A 23,209-nucleotide genomic window follows, 5' to 3' on the forward strand; every position below is an offset into this window, starting at 1 on the left:
CTCATAATGAGGAAGCTAAATCGCTTTCCAACCCAATAATTTCACACTCTAAAAAGGTTCCAGGAAATTGCCGAACAAATTCAATTTGCAATAAATTCGCTGCGAAAAATAGTGCTTTTTGAGTACATTTTGCATCAATTATTGACAAGGAAAACAAGGACCCTTCTGCGCAACGTTCGATTCACTTTGGCGCGTAATTGTAGTGAAAATTGTTTTCAAGCGTCGCTGTCAGTGTCGCAGGCTTATTTGCTCAATAATTTATTCAAAGGCAACTAAATGTTTCCAATTGATTTCATCCCCTGAATTGCAAGGACGAAAGGTTCCAGCAGAAGGATAATGCACCCAGCTTTCTTCGTCTGGATGCGATCGATCCTGAGTCCCATCTCAAGAGATTCCAATTATGCAATTCTCAGCATTCATTCGCGTAAGCACACACATTACTCAATATAAATGCCCAGCTTATCCCCTTCTGCATTTATTGTTTTACTGCGAAAATAAGGAGCACAAAGACGGTAAGAGGCAGTGGCATTGGCAGAGGCAGAGGCAGAGGCACCGACGAAGCCGAATGAATAACAAACAACAAAACTGAATCCTGCCGAGTAACTGTTGAAATGAATTAAAAACATGCGCCATCTGCAATTTGTTACGACAACGAAGGACAAGGATGGTTGTGGACTGAAGTGCAGTGGATTGGAGTAAAAGCAGTTGGCAGAAAGGAGGTTGTCCTGCATTCACGATTCCCGCCGCTTGCCATATTTTTTGGGTTCAGTTGCGTTTTCCTGGCCGAGCACAGACTGGAAAAACTACAATAATGTTGGATTACGTGTGGAAATTACTTAAAAAGATTTCAATTGTTCTTGTAGGAAAGAAGGGAGCTGGGCAACGTCTGCTGTTTATTTTCGGCTGCCTGAAGGAAAACTTGCCCAAGACTCCACAACTCCAGAAATAATGAACTTTGTTGCGACAAACTATAAATTTATGGCCGGAGCCAAAACCAGCTGCCCAGGACCAGACAATTCTTGAAAAGAATTTATAGACCGAACTAGCCCCACTACTCGTAGGGTCCTAAACCTCGGTGATGGGTTTACCAAGATCTAACTAACTTTTTTTGTATACTACAAACTTAAATATCAAGTAAAGCGAATCAATGGGATTGATAGTGAATGCGTAATCGATAGAAAACATTCCCTCCGACTCCAAACCAATTTTGAAGTCATTTGTCTTTCGTATTAACGCCTATTTAACTCTGCAACTCTAAGACTTGAGTTTTAGTTAACAAATTGCGAAATACATATTTTTTCGACAAAACCTTAGTAATTTGTAGGTGTTATTTAAAGAAAATGTAGTGAGAACTCTGCAGCTGAGCTATGAGCTACTTGATACTTAGCTAGAATCAATAGAAATTGGCAACAATATTAATTTCAGTTATTTGTTAACTGGGATATACAGAATAACAATACCGTATGTTTGAACTATTATTACTTTTAATTAAAAATCCCACTTTTCTTACAGCACCTGTATGGCATAATCTTTGGATAGTATTTTTCCAACCCTCTTTTTTTACCCGTTACTCGTAGAGTAAACATCCACTAGCTGAGTAGCGGGTATCAGATAGTCGGGGAACTCTACTACAGCGTTCTCTCTTGTAATTTTTTATAATGGACACCATGAATCACCATGATCAAACTCTCTGTTACCGTTTTTTCCCCTATACCATTTTATATTTCGAAGATTTTAGTAACGCTCACGCAGCTCAAGTGTTTTCAAAACGTTGCCAAATGCCTATAAGGCTAAATTGTGTCTGGTGCCCACATGCCCAAAGTATTTGTATTTCCCTTACCCGTATAGTAATGCCCGTTACTTACTTTTCAACGAATCTAGTATACCCTTTTACGCTACGAGTAACGGGTACCACAGGCTTTTTCTGCGAGAAGTACAGCATCTAGCTACTGCTTAGGCTGCGAAACGTTCAAGAACAATGAACCCATGAGACAGCCAAACGACACATAATTTGCTCAGAATCGCATATAGAAAGGCAACCGGAGTACCACACCTGTTCCGCGGGGAATGACGCAGGTCCCAGGAGAACCACCAGCCTTGTGTTATCCTGCCGACCGGCGCAAATTGTCGCCCAAGTAATTAGTAAGATTTAAATTGCTTCTCGCTACTGCGAGCCCCTCCCTTCGCACTCCATTGACGTGTATTCTCCTTTGGGGAAACTTGGAGTTGTGCTAAATGCATTAAGTGCTTGTCGCTCCTTAGACTTGTCTAAGCGTTTCAATTAATTTTCATAGTCGCAACTTTCCTCTCCATTCATTCATTTTCCCTAGCCCTACCCCTAGCCCTACCCCTATCCCCGTTTTTTTCGAGGCCCGTAATTAGTTGCAGTCATATGGCTCTACCTTCCCAAATAAACTCGCTTTTAACTACAATATTTGTCGACGTTCGTTTCCTGTCCGTGGGCGGGAGGCGGTTGGGAGGCGTGGCCGCCGCGTAATGCGAGACAAACGCGCTAAATTAGCACAAATTGGATTTTAATTATAAAAATGTAATTTCTCTTTTGAGCCAGACGGATGTGCCTCGTTCCATTCCATTCCAATCCGCAGGTGGAGTCATCAAATGTCTGTCCCCAAAGTGTCTCTGATTGCGTAACAAGATGTTCCGCCGACCCGAAAGCCGTTTATTTTGGAGTAACGTAGTCCTGCGAATGAGAACACACACGTGCTCCCTGCAGCTATGCAAACATATTTAGGCCTTTAAGGACATCGAAGATTGTGTTTTTCCATGCCACGTGCGCCGCTGCGCAAATATTTCCCCAATCTCTGTCCTGCACTGGGCAACTACGAGGGTGATCAGCGAGGGACCTCATCAACGGCGTTCTTAATAATTGATACCGACAATCCGGCAATCCGGCCTTCTTTAAATTTCAGCCTTTGCGGTGCCGGCCTTCAATTAGGAATCCTGCTGGGACCCTTTGCCGTCACTTTAATGAACGCGCGGACTCAGGGGAAAGTCTCATGCCAATCAGTTTTAATTGAAAGCGCGTTTAATTAGTAAAACTTACTTTGCCCAATTTCATGTTTCGATGGAAAATTTCCGCTAATTTCGCAATTAATTTGGCAAATTGCACATTCGTTATCATGCATATGAACAGAGTGCGGAAAGTCTCGGGGCAGAACGAAGGAATGTTCCGCTTGAAATGTTGATTTGCCCCAAATCGCCAGCCTTGATGCGGTCGGGACTCCCATTACTTTTCAAAAATCCAATTAGGCAACGCGCTCGACGTTTGCGTCGGCAGTTCGAGGATATCCCAATGAGGCGTGGACAAAGGATCGTGTAATTGTGTCTATATTTGCCAACTACGAGGTATAAATCATTGGGCATATCAATCTACCCACCAGTGTGCAGAGTTTGCAAGCTACTTAGTTTTATATAGGCCCCCTTTTAAAACTAATGAACAATCACTGACTTATGAACAGCGTTCTGGGTGGACCGAGAAGCCGAAAGCATTGGCCAAAAGTGCCAGCTGTATGAAAAGATACAAATTGCGCGATTGCCAGGCGCCACTGAAATATTTAAGTGCGACGAGGGGGGAGGAGCAGGGATCTGCTGGAATCGACGGAATGCTAGGACGTGCTAAATGGGCGAATAGAAAGTTGCAGTCAAAGGCGAAACTGGCGAAAAATGTAAGGGAAGTCCGTGTCTCGTTTCGCATGTCTATCATTTGGTCAATCAGTGGCAGTGCCACGCCTCCTCCTCTTCTGTCCCCGCCATGCCGCCTTTTCGCCAACTCAGCGGAGCGGCTTAATGATAAACGCAATTGCTGAAAACGTCTTGGCGGGATCGGCGATGGCGAGGGATCGGGTGCGGCATTGGTCTTAGGATGATTTGGTGGCATGGCGCGTGTCCAACGAAATGTTGTCATTTGCCAAAAGCTGCTGGAAATCGCCTGGATCTGAGTCTCGCTCTGTGACTTCAACTTCGTCGGTTTCTTTTGGCTCGTTTTCCCTTTTGGCCATAAACTTTTCTTACGTGACGACTTTAGTTTATATCTCAGCGCGATACAGCAGCAGCAGAAGGAGTTTGCGCAGGACGAGCGGACAATTGGGTTGTCGGGAGGACGCAACTGTTTCCGGCCAAGCGGAAGCCAGCAACTTGCGCCAATGAGCCTCAGCTTGCCTATGCAGATCCTCCGAACTCCGACTCCAAAATACTCTGGAAGCCCGACTTGACTGAACCCGAAGCAAAGCCGAAAACGACTAAACCGGCAGAGTGCTAAGCCTTGATGGAATCCTGCCGGCAGGTTCAATGTCACATTTGCATGGCAGGGACGAACTCCCTCTTGCCCCTTCTAATTCCCTGGCAGTACACATCTGCCAGTCCTCGAGGATGGGCAACAAAACTGCTGCGAGTGCAGGAGAATCGCTTATATAACCTAGATTTGTTGTGACATAAAATTATTACGAAAAATGGTTATTACCCCGTTTACGTTTGAGTGAACGCATTTGTACGTGTTGACAATTTGTTAGCTTAGATAATGTTACAGGCAGCTAAGGAGAGGACCAAGTGGCTGGAGAAGATGGGTGAATGGGGGTGAGGATGGCATTCAGGCATTCAGCCTGGAGGGAAAGTCGTCATCTTGCTATGTGTGCCTTTAATGTTTGTGTTTGCTCTCCTTTTCTTTCCCCGGCTCTCCTTTCCTTTCCACCCCGTTGGTCCTGGCCATTTCACAAAATTTTACTTCTGCAAAGATTTTTGCAAGGGTTAGACACACACATGCTCAGCGGGTGTGACAGTTGGTCTGTGCGTGTCACCGGGCTGTCATTTTGCTGGCCACGCCTCCGCCCCAGACTCCTGGCAGTCTGACATCCTGGAATTTTAAAATTCTCCCGTCGCACTGAGTGGCCATGGAAATTGTCAAAGTTTTAAAGCTGCCCCAGTTCTCTGCCTTCCGCCGCCAGCTGTTGCCAGCATCCATCCCATCCATTCCGGAGGCACTCCCCATGCGCAACCCCAAATCGGGGCCGATCCCGATCCCCATTCGAATCCAAATCCGAATTCTGCTCCTGGGCGCCAATTTTATTGTCACGCTGATTGTCACAATCAGTGGTATTTGCCTTTGACCAGAGTTAAGCTTCATTGTTTGAAGGTCCCCTTCTTAAACTTGCTAGCCCTTATGCAACATTTGTCCATTCCTTTCCTCGATTCGCTCTCCTCTAGATTCCAGTTTTTAAATAAATTTGGTTATGGTTATGCGGACTGTGCATGATGGGGTTGCGGAACAGATTCCAAAGCTGTTGTAGAACGAATCAAGTTTAATTGGCGGTCTGGCTGCCCCTCCTTTTGGACCTTGACTATTAGTGCACCCACTGCATTTTTATGAGACAAAGACCGGTTTCCTATCGTATGTTTCGAGGTCTATTTCCGATTCGTAGCCGGTAAGTATGGAACATCTGTTTAGTTATGTTCATAAAACAGTAGATAGATGGATCATTTTGGCAGACGGATGTGTCTCTGTCCCGCGGGCATCGAATTAATGTCAAATTATACTTCAAAATGCGTGCAAATTTTACGCGCGCTTACAAATGAAAATTTTATCCGAGAAAAAAACCGACAACGGAAAACCGCAGAAGCTGCGGCAACAACAATGCTACAAATTATACGCCCGCAGGGAGCTAAAGTGGGGTTCCCCGCCCGACAGTCCGACTCTTCCCCATATTTCGTTTTTTTCTAGCCTTGGGCCAACTTTAGCGCTCTGCGACAGAAGTTTCGTCCGCCGAGCTGGCTATGAAAATCCGCGTGGATGGGCGTGGCTGCACCGAGCGAGGCGAGCGTGCAGTTTTTAAAGAACTGCTATTTTTGAAGTTGGTTTTCTTTTTGTGCCAAGCTTTGCCGGTTTTTTGTTTGGATGCGTGTCTGGTGTTTTTGGGATCATTATTATCTCAGCTAAGGCATATCCTGCACCAGCAAAACCTTCCCTTTCCCGTTCGCAACAGCCCCATGGGCTTGTTGTCATTGGTAATCTGCAGGCAAATTTGCCGTCGTCCTCCCAGCTACCCGTGTTTTGTTGTTCAGTGTAGTGAAGTGTAAATCTGTGTGTCGCGCATTTGTTTTCTAGCTGCGTGGGCGGCTGGGTCTATCTGCGAGTTTCTGTGCGTGTTTCAGTGCCGTTTAGCACATCATTACGCTGCAAGCAGCCCAAAGCCAGGAAGCAAATGGGAATGACAGCCTTTGCAGGGCAGGCGTAGTTCTGGGTCTGAAGATCGTCGCAAAATAGATCAAATATAAGACCATGGATGCGAAGATCGGAGCAAAAACCATATTCTAAATTTTATTTGCAATAAGCGAGGAAGTCAGTAAAGCCAGCTTAGACGCCTCAATCCAGCCCCAGGCCAGATTCCGCGCTGAGAGGTGGACAGGGTTGAATGACAGCAATGTCCCAAAACGAGGACATGCAAGGAGCGCGAAGCATCATCCTGGAGGATAATGCTCGACTTGGGTATGTGAATGGGAGCAGTGCCCCGTGTGTTCTTTTGTGCGAGTGCGCGGTTAGCAAAGCTGCAAATGCGCTTTCAGTTGATTAAATTAAATCGCTAAAGCAGCTGCAGGCTATGAAAAATTCAGCTGGAGAGAGCTTGAGCACCACCCCCTGCTTCATCATCATCATCATTGTCATCATCGTCGTTCCTTTTGGGACAGAGTGGGCGTGGCGTGGGCGTGGGCGTGGGCCAATGCACTCAGCGTAATGGCGACAAAAGGCGAAGGAGGAAGACCGCAAGGTATTTACCTATTTCTTTTCGACTTTCGAGCACGAGGAAGACATCGACAGCAGCGCAGCAACCCCCGCAGTATCCACCTGCATTCCAATTGTCACACACCCACCCAGACACATCGCCGCTCCCGTCTGCACTTCCGTTTCCGCCGGGCTGCGCTACCTTCTCCCTCAGCTGTAGCTCCATTTCAAGTATGTTTCCTCTTGCGGCACTGAGACGACTTTTCCACTGCAAGGAATAAGTTATCGGAGTCTGGGTTCTATCCTCCGGTTGCGACTTCGGTGCTGCGCTTCACGGGGATTAGAGATTTTTGTCAATGAAGGTAATTTGCCGAAGATTTTGTCTAGAATTTCAATTAGATTGACGTTTTCTCATGTCGTTTGTGCGGGCAGATACACAGGAGGGACTTTCTTTATGTACTTATATTTATTCTTCCATCAGGAGTCTCAAAAAAAAAAAGAAAGTAGAAACCACAACGCCAAAACGGTTTATGGGATTTCCAATTTCAGAGACTTTTGTCTGAGCACATTTATACACTGGAAGAACTGTTGTAACCTTTTCGCAGCCCCAAGAATGTTGCGCTCCAGCAGCTCTCTTAAAACTGATCCACTTAAAGCAGCGATGCAAATGACTTTATTAACTTGAGCATAACGCAATCAACAATTGTAGCGACGCAGTTGAACGCTGGCCAGGATCAGGATTGGTTAGCTTTGTACACACCAACGGGGAACTAAAGAGGGAAATTAAAAAGTAGCCTGGAACCTGGAGTTGGACTGGGTATAAGCCCCGGGAATTATCAGTTGGTTAAATTAATGCTAATTAGTTAAAAAATATATGAGAGTCGTTTGCCCTTCTCCTACGAGATGGGGGAAAAAGGCAACGTTTTGTTGCATTTCCGCTTGGAGCTAAGAAAAAAATTTGTATGAATGCATAAAATATGAAACAAATGCGGCGCAGACATGACAAACCAGAAGTCGACACAGTGGGACACATTAAAAATAGAACAAGTTTAATATATTTCGAGCCTCTTATCATATATGTATATTTACATATAACTATTGATTTAAGCCGATCAATATTTGAAGTCTTTATGATTGAAATAGCAGTACAATTAAACTTCCGATGAGTCATTCTTTTTTATTATACGCTTATTTACAATTTGGCAGAAACTCGTTTAAAAAACTTATCTAACTTTATATATAATTTTATATAAAACTAAAATGTTTAAATATTTTTATTTGTTACTTCACTGACAATGTACTGAATCAGTTTAGTTTAGTTCATAGAACTTATGCATGATTTCTTATAGAGTCAAGTCTTATGCTTAAGTGTAGCTCTCGAAAATAGAACTCCTTCACTGGCGTGTCCTTGGATGCCCACCGTGCCAGTCGAGCGCTTCCTGGCTCATAATGAATAATCATAAAAATTGCATAAATTATCTGCCGACGCCGTCTTGCCCAACGCCTGCGGCGGCAGCGACGGACAACAACGCCGCAAACAGGGAAGTGCGAAGGGGAGAAGGGGCGTGGCAGTCGCATAGGATAGAGACACAACGGGCACAAACGAAATGCAGAAATGTAAATCTAAAATAATTTACGCGCCTTTGTTGACTGCAGTTGCCGTGCCCGTAAAAACCTGCCTTCGGTCCGCCCCCAGAAGCCGCCCACCTCCTCACCGTGCCTTGTTGCCTTCTTTTCCAGCCGTGTAACTGTTGCTACACAAAATGGCGTCATCGTTGGTAACTTGGCTGAGTCCTGGCTCGGCCACCTCCACCAGTTGGCGGCAGAGCAGCTATGCGCCCTGGCCTGCATTTGCATTTATGGCATGGAATAATCCATTATCAGGCATTTTGCAGGTTGCCTTGGCAAGTAATGCAGCATTCTGAGCCGGCAGCAGCAAAAGAGAGGTGGAATAGGATTGGGTCCACCGACCGACGTGTAGGGGTAGCTAAGCCTTCTGGCTTTAGTTTAAAAGTGGCCAGCACGCTGCAGATTAATTTGCCCTCAGACCCGCCCTGAACGGGGATTAAAAAATTTTAAGTTAGCTGCAGTGAAAAAAAGGAATCAGAGGGCACGGCGAGAGGTAACTAAACTACAGTATGATACCTGCCTTACTTAATTGCAGCAAAATGAAACAATATTGTGGTCGGACTCTATAACAAAACCTAAAGATCACTAGAGTTTCATCCAATGAAAGTGGTCCAGAAAGACATAAGAAATCCATTTCCTGTTACCACAAATTTTAAACATTTAAATTTTTAGAAGCAGAATGAACTTTATGTCAGAACCTACTGCCGACTAGAGAGCCAATATTTCACGTTTTCGAAGTGTTGTGTTCAACATTAGCAAAACATTTAATTATATACCAACTTATTATATTTTGGTAAAATTGAGAAAATAAAGCCACATAATAACATTCTTCAAAAATGTAATAATTTCGAGTAATGCATTAGGTGGGAACTACGATTAATTTTATGAAAAAAACTATTGGCACGCACTATTTTTCACTCTTGGTGAAGTAAACCAAGTCCTACGATAGGCTTGTCTAATAATTTAATTGTTTAATGTCATGCGGTCAGGTGTCTAGCTGTGCGTTCGAGCATCTGCGAACGGGGAATAGCGAAAAACAGTGCTCAGGCTCCGAGGACACACATGCCACCCACGCGATGGGAGGTCGGGATAAGTGCGATGGGGAACTGTTTAGCCATGGACGGTGAAGCAGGAGCCACGACTGACTATGAAACAAATTGCGATCCACTTGCTTTTGTTTATGTTAAATGATTTATGGGACAAGCTGCGTTGCTCCCAGCACTTTGTCCTTTTCCAGCAATGTCGAGTAAGTTTATACTTTGGAGGCTGTGCATCAAAAATGGGGTGATGGGGAAGCCCGCATAAATAGTTTCTTGCTTGAAAACTTTCAGGCACAACAAGGCTAAAGCCTAATGAGTTGTCATTAGTTAGCCACGTGTGGACTGCGGATCCACGACCACTATTTACTGAATTCAAAAAAAGATAAAGAACAATTTCCCGCCCACTTTTTGTTATTCACAGCGACCTGGCTAAACACATATGTAGTCATGCGCAATTAGCCCCGTATTGCAGTTGCGAAATATAAACATATAGAAATTAATTATCTAAAACTCATTTGATGAAAAATGTAAACATTTTGTGGGAGCGAGTGAGAAACTTTTGGAAAAATTCAAAATATTTTCACAACAATGAGGGGTGGGGGTGGCACATGCGTGGGCATGTCCTTGACTAGCTCTTGGTGCCATGAACGGCATGTCCTCGACATCGTATTCCCATTTCTGTTTTTTCTTTTCGTCCTCGTTCTCGTTTCAGGCTTTTGGGCTGTCAATCATGCAAAAACTGCAACCGCCGCATAACCGCTGGTTTATAATAGTTAGCCCGTAGTACGCAGCAGGAAGAAGGACGAGGCAGACCGGAGGCTTTTCCGGGAGGGGATGCGTCCTGGTTGTTGCCTGGTTTCGGCAAAAGCTTTTCAAACTTTTTAATTATGCAGCAAACAGAAAACTTTGTGGTAATTTCGTTGCAACAGTTGGCCAGGACTGCAGGACGCCAGGACTCAACGGCAGGAACGTCAACGTCACCAGCAGCAGGCAGGTTGACTAATTGAGTTAGGCAGGGGGGGGCTGGGTACATGTAGGGGTGGGGAGTGGGGAGTGGTGGTGGCGGGTCATCGTGCCTTTTGGCAATAATAATTTGCCAACAATTTTAAAGTGCATCAATCACAATTAGTGACCGAAATGTCCTAGTGCAAGTGTGTGCGGAGAACCAAGTCCGGCAGAAGGACATTGCAAATTCATAGCAAATTGTGTCAATTTTGTAAGCGTTTAGTCGGTTACACATTTCTATTGCCAGTTTTTATCATTTAAAACAAATTGAAAGCTACTCAGTTATCGTCTTCATTAGATTACAGAAGATTATCTTTTCCGTACCTCCAAAAGCAATTTCGGTTCGAATACTTGTATAATTCAATATTTCCTTTAAGACTCATAAAGGAACTTTTCCCGTATTGGCAGACAACTTTCAATATAGATTTTAAAAGCGACGTCACTACTCAATCACACAAATCGCACAGAGAGAAACAAAACAAATAAAATCCAATTTCTCTGCTTAAGGTTATTACTCAAAATAATTAGTTATTGTATTTTATAATAATTATAATAATCGAATATGTATATTATGCTATAAGAAGAGGCTTAAATAATATGGTATATAGTTAACAGAAAATTCCCCTAGTTAATCGGACACTTTAAAATTTTAAAATATTTTGCTTAAATTCTCCGAGTGTAGTTTCACATATGTGAGGAAAACGATGATGTACATGTACAATAAATCTAAGCCGATTTAATAAAAGGCATTAAAAAATATATATTTTGCCGAATGAAAAATATGAAAAATCGGCACAAAGTCAGCATCAGCAGGAACAAGAGTCCTTTCCTTCCCCTCCCTTTTCTTTCCCAGCTCACACTGGCATACACTCAAGTTGATTGGAAAAGTGGCCGCCTCTGGCTGGAAAAGGATGAAGAAGCCCATAAATGATGTAGCCCCAAAATGAACACACATCCCTTGGAGATTACGGAGCTGGGAGGGGCGAAGGGCATTGCAGAGCAGATGATGGGGAAAACGAATCAAAGGCTAACTGACCGCCCACGCATGATTAAAAACTTGAGTTTAGGGACCTTCCTTGGGCGAGTGGTTGGGTGGCTGGGGAAGCCCGGGCTGTGCACCTTATAAGATGGGTAAATGAGCATTGAAGCGTTCAAGATTATCAATATGCATGAATGCGGCGACCAAATTGTAGTTAAGTTCAAGTGAACACCCAAGCTGGGATCGAATAGGAAAAAAGAAAATGTACTGTTGCGGTGTTGCGGTGTTGCGTGATTAAAGGGGGTATCTTTGCCTGCTAAATGAAGCATTTATCCACTCAGTTGAGCAAAATGTTGGGCGTGGAGGATTAGATTCCGCAGAAATTCTTTCTGCTCCTCTGATAAGCGAATCAGGCCATTGAGTATACTTGTGCGCTTTCAAGGACAACGAGATTTCGCGGTATGAGAAAAAGCTAGTCCTTCAAAGAACTAAGAGCGACTTCGATACGTGGTACAGATATGATTTCTGGACTATTCTTTCACACCTGCCCATAATCCCATCGTTAGTTGTCTCCGGCACTTTCCCAACAGTTTTGGTAGCAGCAAATTTGATAACCACAGAAACACGCAAAGAGCATTTCAACTTTTACCTAGGAAGCACGGTAATTCAGCAAATATGTGAACAACTCACCAAAAACCCCTATATAACATATAAATGATATATTCAACTACGCACCGCACTCTGTGTCATTTACATGCAAAACTTTTGCTTGTCGAATCCTTCCAACAATAAAACACTTTCTAGTTTGACGATGATGTCGGTGTATACCAACGGATATTATTAAAGAGCTCAGGCTCCAACAACGAGCTAAATTGGGTGAACGAAATCTAAATAATATTTCCCTGATAATTTCCACAGCCTATGATTAATTTATTTATTGCAATTGACCTGCCAAGCCAAATCCGATTACGGTATTAGTTGAATTGTTTTCAGAAAAAATTTAAATTTATTTTTTGTAACAGCAAATAAAGGAATTAAATATGTAATTAGAGCATCGCCTTTCATATTTTACGATCCCTAATTGCAAGCAGGCATAGAAAAATGATACAATCGAGTTTAATCAAAAGATATTTCTGCATTAACAAACCCTAGCATCAATTATTTTACCACAACTGCAATTATCGATTTATTGCAATTTAAGTTTCCGTATTATTTCTAATTAGGACTTAAAAATACTGTTCGACCACAACCATTTCGACATCCACTCTGTAGGTATGTATATTTCAATGTTTACAAAATAAATGAGCTTGAGTTAAGTTAACTGGTACAGGACTATTACAAACATAACAATGTCATTGATTCATAGAATCAGCATCCTTAATGTCAACTTTTTTAATTTTAAAGCTCCCGAGACCTCGCCGTTCATTAATATATACGGACAGACAAACAGACCGACGGATATTTTTGTACGACACGGCTAATTTAGGATCGAGAGCGGGTTATACTGATATAAACTTATTTTGCTCCACGAACGTTTGTGTGGCTCACAACTGCGATATTTTTGGTGATAGCCTACAGATCTGCCTCAACAAGGATCCCACTTTCTCAAAGCCTACTTGACAATGGTTAGGTCAGCAACGATGAATTAATTTAGTACAATACTGGTCAACTGCAAGCAATTAGTCTTATTGTAGAAATTTGAGATGTATTTGGTTTAAAAGGTAATAACTCGATAGATAGCGGTTTTCGGAATCAACTACAAGTGTGAAGCCCTTTTTCAGCTGACTGGCATCCAAAGTGTGAGGGGTTTTTCGGTCGAGTGCTGTGCTTGTAAAAGAAAGCCGCACTGGGAGCCCAGCAGGAAGTATTGAAACTCGCACTTTACCAGAGTCACCAATGCCACACACACAAAAAGTGTGGCTATCATGTCGTATACTTGATTTTGAGAAAGGGCACTGGGGCAGTTCCTGGGGGGTAATATCTACGCACAGCATTTTGCTGAGCTAGCCTTGGTTTTAATTGCGGCTGATATAGCTGTTGCTGGCCACATAACCGGAAAATATATGCAGGATACGATGCGGCTTATGTGCCTTTATGAAGATGATACCCATCTCCCCAACATTTTGTGTGTGGGCGTTGGCTTTTATGAGCCTAAGCGAGCTTTCGAATGCTAGTTATGTAATCTGTACAAAATATCCGTCTGCAATTAAAAACATTTACAAGTCGTTTATTCTCGCTTTGGCGAGAGGTCGAACAACAGAGGGATCGTAAAAGCGGCTTTTTGGAAATGTCTAGCCAATTTTGTGGATTTAGTTTTATGAATTTATCGGAACTTGTGTAGCCCACTTTAATAGTCTCACAAAGAATGAGTGTGTATAGGAAGGATAATAATTGGTATAAACACTGATAACACTTTTATGCAAAAATTGGTGTAGATAATTCTGAGATTAGACCTGGATTTAAAGTTCTTATTCATTTATGTAAAATACGAAAACCTATTTGGATTTTCCCAAACAAGCTGTTTTCAATGACCGGAGCGAAATCAATTAGAGAATCTCATCCCGCAAATACTGCCCCAACAAATGTACACCTAAAATATTATACTTTGCCTATGTAAACTTATCACATGCCAAACTTAAATCCTTCTGGCTGTGAAGCCAATTCCGGAATCCTCGTCAATGGCAACGGTTTCAAATTAATTAATAAAATTCTTGTTTCAAGTGGGGCAGCTAACAAACAATCTGGCAAACTACAAATGAAGGCTGCAACCCTCACATGTCCCGCTTAGTTGGGAAAAGACTTGCGTTGGAAATGAATGAATGTTGGTCAAGAAGTTGCGAGTACCAAGGCACGTGTGTGGTTCTGCTGTTTCCCAAAATGCCCTCTAACAGTCAACCACGTCAGGAACTGTTTGTTAGCCAAACCAAACAGCAAATACTTCAATAAACGAAATTAAATATTTGAGCATGGAATGAAACATTTTCCTCAGCTGTTAAGGCGGACACAACAGGGTAAACCGAGAAAGTATTGAACACTTTATTCCTCGCATTGACAACAAAATAAATAATTGCTCCAAAAAAAAGTTTGCCATCTGCAAATATTTTGACAAATAAACGTAAATAAACCATTGGATTTCTCTCGACGCTTTCTTGGTATTGTTAAAATTTTTGACCAAATCTTGGCTTTTTGTTAATTCACTATCGGCATCCTTCCAACCAGTGCTGTCTTCAGCCCCTTTATCATCCCCGACATTTGTCAAATACTTTTTTTGCCACATAGTTAACTTTTGACCCGATTCGGCCGCCTTGCTCCATGCTTCCTCTGTAATTAGACTTTAACTGGGCAAACGGAACCGTCCAGGCGGTGTAATTCATTGGGGTTTTTGGAGAAATTGAGCCTCGGGTCCGAATCGAACACCATTTTGATGTCTCTAACCCTGCGAGAAGGAGAGAAAGGCGGATTTTTGGCGCTGAACCAAACTAATTAGGCGCAAACTTAATTAATATTTGATGATTTTTGACCGTTTGTCTCATTACCATGACGGTTCCGCAAAACCCGCTCCGGATCTCCTCAGACCTTGAGTGGTCCTCGTTATTTGCCTGACGACAGACAGAAACATAATAATATCCTTAGAGGATATTTGGGATTGGGCTTAATTTGGGCTTTCATTTGAGACGGAAAACATTTTATAAACTTGTCGCTAGGCAGGTGCCATCACAAAAAGGACTCGTATTATGCCTACTGACTTTGTGGGCATGCGGAGCGATTTAAATCACAAAATGGTAAGGTGAGACGAGGCGCAAAAGTTTTTCTAATGTTTATTGACGAACTTTTTCATTTTTTACAACTTTTGCAAAAGTTTACGCCATACATTTCCAATCCCCCTATTGCATTCTGCCTTTTCTTTTATTGCCTAGGATCGTCCCCGGTCATTTTAAAGTTGAAATTATACCAAGGGAGAGTCTGAGGTCTGAGTGGTCTGGAATCCAACGATTGTCAGCACATTAGGCCTACGATCTTAGCGAAGAGGAGTGGAGGGAAGCCTTACTTTGAATTAAACTTTTATCGCATCCATTCCGAAGTTTTTTCCGCGTTTCCCCGGAAAAGTTTCATTGTTGGAGGATATTCTGATATTAATTCCCTTATTTAAATTCTCTGATGAGAATAAACGCGACTGCAACCACCCGACTGGGAATAGGTGCTACTTACCTGCAAAGGATAGAAAATATATGAAAATTACTTATAAGTTTATAGCCAGAGAAAACGATATTTACTGATAATAAAAATCAAACTGCAATAAAAGCTTTCATTATTCTGCCGTAAGGAGTATAAGGCATAATCTGATTTTCTCCCATTTTTCAGTCAGCAACATAGTAAAAATATCAGCTCCAGTTGTAGTAGTAAGGGATAAAGCCTTCAAACTAAACTATTGTATATTTTTTACAGTCGCATCATGTCGTGCATGCCTGCTCTTAACTTGCTTTTTTACAACGGCCTGTTGGGATATATAATCAGGGAAATCAGTCAAATTATTAATGGTAAGTTCCTTCAATGTTGATGCATCCTAGTTACTGAATCTTTTTTAGTTTCTACGGCCAGGAAAAGTGTCTGGTATCATATTCCTATTATCGGCAGGATCTTCGCTCCTGTAACACCGCAAGCCCCAAATGCAGAGTTCGGGGAAAACCTGTGGGACCTCAACATATATGTAAACATCTTGCTACTTCTCCCAGCACTCTTTCAGGTAAATGACTACATAAGTCGGTGACCCCATAATGTACCCAATTCACAACCAGATCCATCACTTCGCCGGGCTGGTGGCGGTAATTCTCATGTGGAACTTCTACGTTTACCAGTCCCTGAGTGCTCTCCACCTGAAGATGATGTGGCACTTGTGGTGGAGCGACCTCTGCTGGGGATACTACGCTCCCCTGGTCTTTTTCGGATTGCTGATGAATATGCTGCACTTGAGTTTGATTATAGGAACTATGAAGTTTCAGATAAGAATGGACGCAGATCCCAATCGCCGCATTGAGTCCCAGTCTATCCCTGAACAGCAGCCACATCCCGGAGAGGAAAATTCAGGAACGATTGACAATAGCTCACAAAATTAAGCTCTAAAACTGAACGCCGGACCACAGGTTCAACCGCCCTTAACTGGGTCGCCATCAGTCAGGTGCTTAACCTTGCCCCATCTAAAAATACTGGGTCGGTGGTTCAACTAATAAATATGCCAGAAAACACCAGACACACAGCAGATACCTAGCACGCACACACGAACACTGCCGCACACCAGGACATGTACAAATGAATCGCAGCTGAGGGCCGGCCGAGCATTGGGAAATAAAACCATTAAATATTTGCGGTTAAACGCACCAAAAACAAACCGCAAAAGTAAATCATATCCAAAACAGACATTGGACACGGCCAAGCATCCAAGGCAAGGAATTTCTCTTGCCTCACCCGACCGTCGTCCGGAACTTGAAGGCAAAAATATTAGATTAGAAATTAGGAAGGCATGGACTTGGACCTGGATTGGATAGGGATTGGGATTGCGGAGGCAGCAGACCAGAGCGCCATTACATTTGGGAGGGGATGCAGGTTAGGAAACTGGTTGCCAACGGCCAGCCAAAAATTCCAAATAGTTATGGCCGACAAGCATAAATCATTGAAACTTACATTCCACCATTTCAGTGGATTTGTATATATGTATATGCCAAAGGTTTGGCCAATTCTTGGGGAAGAAAGTGTTTTTCGGTGGGCGAGCAAGATATTGCGTAAGATATCTACCCTGGGGTCGAAAATATGGATCCCTGGGTCTCCTTTAATAGTTCCCCTTGTGCTAGTTCCCCAGAGATTCGAGCAGATCAGGCCTACGAAACGGAACATCGTCGTCTTTACCCCATATCAATCTACACATGCTAAAAACCAGTTCCCTTCAGTTGGTGGCAATTTTGGGGAGGTGGTACCGTAAATGTGGGTCAATTTAACGTAATCGCAAGAAATGTCAGCAAAATGGCGATATCTGGGCCAGTGGGACTTTTATTGTTTTAACAGGCTTCAGGTAATATTATAAACGTAGAATTATTTACTTTAAAATACGGCAAACTTCAAAGAAATAGAGCGTCAGCCAAGTGTAATGTTATGATTTGGTGGAACACAGCCCAGGGTTTTTTGACACCTTGGCTTTTGTGGGGTGTCTAATTATTTCACAAGTTGGCAGTGCCGAGTCGAAAATTTCCAGTTTATCTTATTTTCAAACTGAAATTCGTCCCCGTCTAATTCATCAGTCCAATATGTCGATGATAAAGTTTCTGCGATCCTCCACCCACAACGCACTTCGGCCCAGCCTAGGATGGTACCGCCATGCTGCCTCAAGACCACGCTACGACTACGACTTGGTTGTGCTCGGTGGGGGATCGGCGGGATTGGCGTGCGCTAAGGAGGCGGCTGGCTGCGGAGCCCGCGTGCTCTGCTTCGACTACGTCAAGCCCACTCCAGTGGGTACCAAGTGGGGCATCGGCGGCACCTGCGTGAACGTGGGCTGCATCCCCAAGAAGCTGATGCACCAGGCCTCGCTGCTGGGCGAAGCTGTCCACGAGGCGGTGGCCTACGGCTGGAATGTAGACGACCAGAACCTACGTCCCGACTGGCGCAAGCTGGTGCGCTCCGTGCAGAACCACATCAAGTCCGTGAACTGGGTAACCCGCGTGGACCTGCGCGACAAGAAGGTGGAGTATGTAAACTCGATGTGTTCTTTTCGCGACAGCCACACCATCGAATACGTGGCAATGCCGGGTGCCGAAAACCGCCAGGTGACCTCAGAGTACGTGGTGGTGGCCGTGGGCGGAAGGCCACGCTACCCGGACATTCCCGGAGCCGTTGAACTGGGCATCACGAGCGACGATATATTCAGCTACGAGCGAGAGCCGGGTCGCACCCTTGTGGTGGGCGCCGGATACGTGGGTCTGGAGTGCGCCTGCTTCCTCAAGGGACTTGGCTACGAGCCTACTGTCATGGTGCGCTCCATTGTGCTGCGCGGCTTTGATCGCCAGATGTCCGAGCTGCTGGCCGCTATGATGACTGAGCGAGGCATCCCATTCCTGGGCACCACAATCCCCAAGGCCGTGGAGAGGCAGGCGGATGGGCGGCTCCTGGTCCGGTACCACAACACAACCACCCAAAAGGACGGCAGCGACGTCTTTGACACTGTGCTGTGGGCCATCGGACGCAAAGGCCTAATTGAGGACCTCAACCTGGAGGCCGCTGGAGTGAAGACTCATGACGACAAGATCGTGGTGGACGGTGCGGAGGCCACCAGCGTGCCTCATATATTTGCTGTTGGGGACATCATATATGGTCGACCCGAGCTAACGCCGGTGGCCATCCTGTCGGGGCGCCTGCTTGCCAGGCGTCTTTTTGCCGGATCCACACAGTTGATGGACTATGCCGACGTGGCAACCACAGTTTTTACTCCGCTCGAATACAGCTGTGTCGGCATGTCGGAGGAAACGGCGATCGAACTGCGCGGAGCTGACAACATCGAGGTATTCCACGGCTACTACAAGCCCACCGAGTTTTTTATTCCCCAGAAGAGCGTGCGCCATTGCTACCTCAAGGCCGTAGCCGAGGTATCCGGGGACCAGAAGATCCTAGGCCTACACTACATCGGTCCAGTCGCCGGCGAGGTCATCCAAGGCTTCGCCGCAGCCCTTAAGTCTGGCTTGACCGTTAAAACCCTGCTAAATACGGTGGGAATCCACCCCACCACCGCCGAAGAGTTTACCAGGCTGTCAATTACCAAGCGATCTGGTCGGGATCCTACTCCAGCCTCCTGCTGCAGTTAGTTCTGTGTCTGGGTAATAAGTGTCCTCTGGTGAGAAATAAAGCAGATTTCTCCCACATAAAGTGTGTTCAATTTTCAATAACAAATAACACCCGACGAAAAAGGTCTCACACCTCTAACCAAATAACTTATGCATCTTAAATCCGTATTTCAAAAATTGTGCCTTTCATGTTGATTCATTGTTGGTACAAAGAAAAAATCAGGAGAGAACGCAATGTTCGAGGCGGGGTACTATCTGATAAAAGATTTTTTGCAAATCGAGGAAAATTTACATAACTAACATATGTGAAACAATATCAAATATCAAATTTCTACTTTGCCATCCCATTAACTGTCAGTCAAAAAACTTGACCATAGCGTTCTCTCTTGATTACATTTTAAAGTAATAATTACAGGAAATATTATTTATACACACATCGGTACAGATTATTCTCAAAGCATAAAATTAATTAGTTTGCTGTGTTTAGCTATAGAATTACTAGCAATTCAATTTCAGAAGTCTCTAATTGTAAAATTATGCTATAAAGTACATGAAATGATTCTAGCTTCGGCAAACCAAAACTAATAAAACCATGCGGTAAATATTTTAATTTCTTTTATACATCAAGCTTATTTATTAGGAAAAGTATACAGTGCTGAATACGCAACTACACATGCCCCAACCGAATCTGAATTGCATTTCTCCGACGAATTGCTCGTTGGGATGTGTGGCTCACGTTCCTTTGATTTGACACTTTTTTATAAATGGCAGAGCCGCACTTAGTAAGTCGGGGAAGCACTGAAGACCCACAGAACGAATGCCATTTTTGACATATGAAGTTTTAATTTATGAAGTTGGTGGTGAAAAACACTTTGTTCCCCTGGAGGTGACCTGCGTATCCGTTTCCGAGGCCGGTGGCGTGTCAGTGGCCCGGAATCTGGCAAGCGGCGCCAGAATTTGGGCCACAACGACCCACAACACACACACAATGGATGCTCGTGGCACGAGCAACAACAAACAACAAGGATAAAAAATGTTGATTAATGTTTACTTCCGATTTGCATAAATCTTACTTTAGCATTTTGGGTTTCTCCCACTTTCGCTCTCGTTCTCACAGCCTTTTCCTCTGTTATAAATTATTTTTTTTATTGCAGCTGGCCGATTTCGGGTACCGCTTGGACGCCGTATAGTCCTCGGTGAAATTGTTTGCCCTGGCGTTATTTATTCGTTTGTTTGTGCCGGTCATCAGAGGAGGGCATGTCCAGGTGGGCCGGGATCCAGGTCAAGGCGGTGCATCTGCCAGTGAGCTCCGCGCTCCCACAGTCTCAGCCGTAACTTTTCGATTAGCTTTGCCAACTCATTTAACAAATGGTCTGGCCGACAGTAAGAAATATAACAAATTCAGTCCGGCCATCGGAAGGAGCTGGTAGTTTTCATTGCAACACCTTAGAATCATAAATTGTGACCTGAGCGCCCAGCTGCAGCTGCACGGGGTTGGAAAAGTTTTGCTCATCCCGAAGTTTGGCTGTAAGTTAAAGCACCCGCGGGTAATTTGATAAAGCGTAAAATTTTGCACTTAAACTATTTTCATCTTCAGCACTCCCATCTGCAATCCGGATCCTCGAGCCCGGAGTTGGCATTTGGCAATTGCATTGTTGTTCCTATTATTGTTCTCCGGTTTTCCGGTTTTCGGTCATTGGCAGCTTGACCCGGTGGTTACGGAGGGTAAAGAGGAGAAAGTCTTGAATTACAATACGGGGAAAGTGCGGAAAAGTTTCTCTGATTGCGTGTCCGAGTGGTCGGACCACTGCTCCTTTTCTGGTTCCTTCTCCATATTGAGTGCTCTTGAGTGCGAACGGCACATTAATTGTTTTGGCTCTGCCGTTGAGACGGTGGCAAGCTTATCAAAAGAGAATCGGTAGGAATTATGTGTGTGTGGGTGGCGGATGGAGAGGAGGAGGCACAATCCCCAGCCCAGGGCGACACCTTGATCACACAGTCCGCACAACTTGCTTGCGAAATTGTGCAATCAGTGCTGAAACAAAGCCCGCTGCCGTCGCCTCAATAGACTAAAGTAAATTAAAAATCTCATTTAAATTAATCCTCGTCAAGGGTCCTCGTCCGGCACTCCAGCTTCCTGCTGATGGAAAGACGAACGGTTGGCGTTCTCATCAACGCATTACTAACAATTCCACTTTGGACGCGCAACCACAGCAGCTTGTGGTTACTTGGTCGGCGTGGCAGCTCTAGCCGCACAGTGTGTACTCTCGATCGGAGGAGGGGAGAAGGCTAGGACTTGTTTAGCAATTCGGAATTTTTAAATCCTATTAAATTTTGCAATCACAGTTTGATTTGTTTGCCTAGTTGAGACTGGTGTGGGGCACGCACAGGTGAGGGGATCGGAGTAACCGGAGCTGTGCACGTTCCACGCAAGACCAAGTCAAAGGGCTTTCAATGATTCAATAGTTTAATTTCGAATTTCCATGCAAATAAACAAATATCCATTAGGATGCAGACCGAGGCGGAGTCCAATGGTAAGCAGGATGACTTCCTATTTAGTTTAGTTATTAAATGTATCCATTTCCATTTACCAAATTACGCCGCAATTGTTGCTCGGACGTATATCTGTATATGTGTTTGTCAGTCAGTCCTACACATGTTTGCCGATTCCCATTGTTTTGCTTTGCTTGAGCTCCTCCGCATCTGAAAGGATCCAACTTTATCTGCATATGCATAGCTATCCGCTTATGCGTCTCCATCTGCCTTTATATCCGGATCTGCATCTTCGCTGTGTGCTGAATGTGTAATTACGTAAAAGTTGATAATGTGTTGATTATTTGAGGTATTTAATTTATTTATGTAATTTTCGAGTTCCTTCTGCGCTCTCGTTTCCCGTGCTTAATTGCAATTATTTAATTACATTTGCAGCTTTAAGTTCGGCATGTGTCTTTTGTGTTTTGCGGTCAGTTTTCATCCTCAAACTCGCAATCGAGGAAAAATACAAACATATTTCAAAGGAACGCAGGCATTTCTGTTTCTGTTGATTGCATTACAAAGAACACTTTACACTTTACGATAATTGTATATTAAGTCTTCACCCAATTACTGCAGTAACTTAAATTAAAATTGATCATCGATTGCGACGGAAATTAATTGATTACTTTTAGCCGTTTAGCGCTGGCTTCCTTTCTTCATCCTTTCATCCTGTATTCAGCTCAGTTCAGGATGCACTGAAACCACAATCGCTACCAGCTACCAGAGCTTTCTTAAAACAAGCATCTTTTCAACAATTTCGATTGCGATTTCGAGTGCTCAAGTATGTGTGCCGTAATTTAATTTCATAAAAGCAATTGTACATCTGACCCCTCCGCACGTCCCTCGCCGCACAGCTCTCGGCAAACTTTGCTCGCATTCACAGAATGACAAAATCATGTGACCAGGGGGAATGTGGCAAGGACTCAACTAAAGGCGGCAGTTTGTGATAGAGGTGGTCGCGTGAATGTCGACTGGCATCTGATGAAAAATTACTTACTTCCTACTCAAAATCACTACCGTTTAAAAATAAACAACACACTCTTAAGCCAGATACGATTAGATACTTGCCTTTTTACTTAACATCACCTCTATGTACAACTGGACTTCCGCCTCTCAAAAATGTTTTCAGTTTTCGGAGTAAAAATCTCTTTGTAAAGTAAATTAAAAGTACATTGAATGGAATCTCGGAAAAACTCGAAATCAATCCTGATATTTAACTAAGTGGAGTATTTGCGGGGTACCATTTCCATTTAAAATACAGAATCCAGCTCCAAGACAAGAGAGAACGCTATAGTCGAGTTCCCCGACTATATGATACCCGTTACTCAGCTTGTGGAAGTGCGAAGGAGGTCTTCAACACTGACAGTTTTTGGCGGTTTGTGGGCGTTGAGTGGGCGTGGCAAAAAGTTTTTTGGCAAATCGATAGAAATTTACAACACCAATACAGAAATGAAAAAATATT

The 23,209-nt window shown here is 43.8% G+C and overlaps 3 protein-coding genes and 1 long non-coding RNA gene across 5 annotated transcripts in view; 2 read left to right on the top strand and 2 right to left on the bottom strand.

Moving 5' to 3' along the window:
* Positions 1–23,209, bottom strand: part of LOC6539326 (putative mediator of RNA polymerase II transcription subunit 19) — a 154,072-nt gene that overhangs the window by 66,337 nt on the left and 64,526 nt on the right. The gene's annotated exons all lie outside the window — the stretch shown is intronic.
* LOC120321540 lies at positions 4,640–15,716 on the bottom strand. Its single transcript, XR_005561195.2, has 2 exons — positions 8,879–15,716; positions 4,640–8,817 (listed from the first exon to the last, which is right to left on the bottom strand). It is a non-coding gene; the product is annotated as an uncharacterized LOC120321540 (long non-coding RNA).
* Positions 15,769–16,772, top strand: LOC26534557. Its single transcript, XM_015189460.2, has 3 exons — positions 15,769–15,924; positions 15,973–16,130; positions 16,183–16,772. Exons 1-3 carry the CDS (start codon positions 15,840–15,842, stop codon positions 16,498–16,500), a joined length of 561 nt encoding a protein of 186 aa, XP_015044946.2. The 5' UTR covers positions 15,769–15,839; the 3' UTR covers positions 16,501–16,772.
* Positions 17,538–19,294, top strand: LOC6539820 (thioredoxin reductase 2, mitochondrial). Its single transcript, XM_002086668.4, has one exon. It carries the CDS (start codon positions 17,683–17,685, stop codon positions 19,231–19,233), a length of 1,551 nt encoding a protein of 516 aa, XP_002086704.1. The 5' UTR covers positions 17,538–17,682; the 3' UTR covers positions 19,234–19,294.

The sequence above is a fragment of the Drosophila yakuba genome, chromosome 3L (assembly GCF_016746365.2).
Source record: "Drosophila yakuba strain Tai18E2 chromosome 3L, Prin_Dyak_Tai18E2_2.1, whole genome shotgun sequence".
NCBI lineage: Eukaryota > Metazoa > Arthropoda > Insecta > Diptera > Drosophilidae > Drosophila > Drosophila yakuba.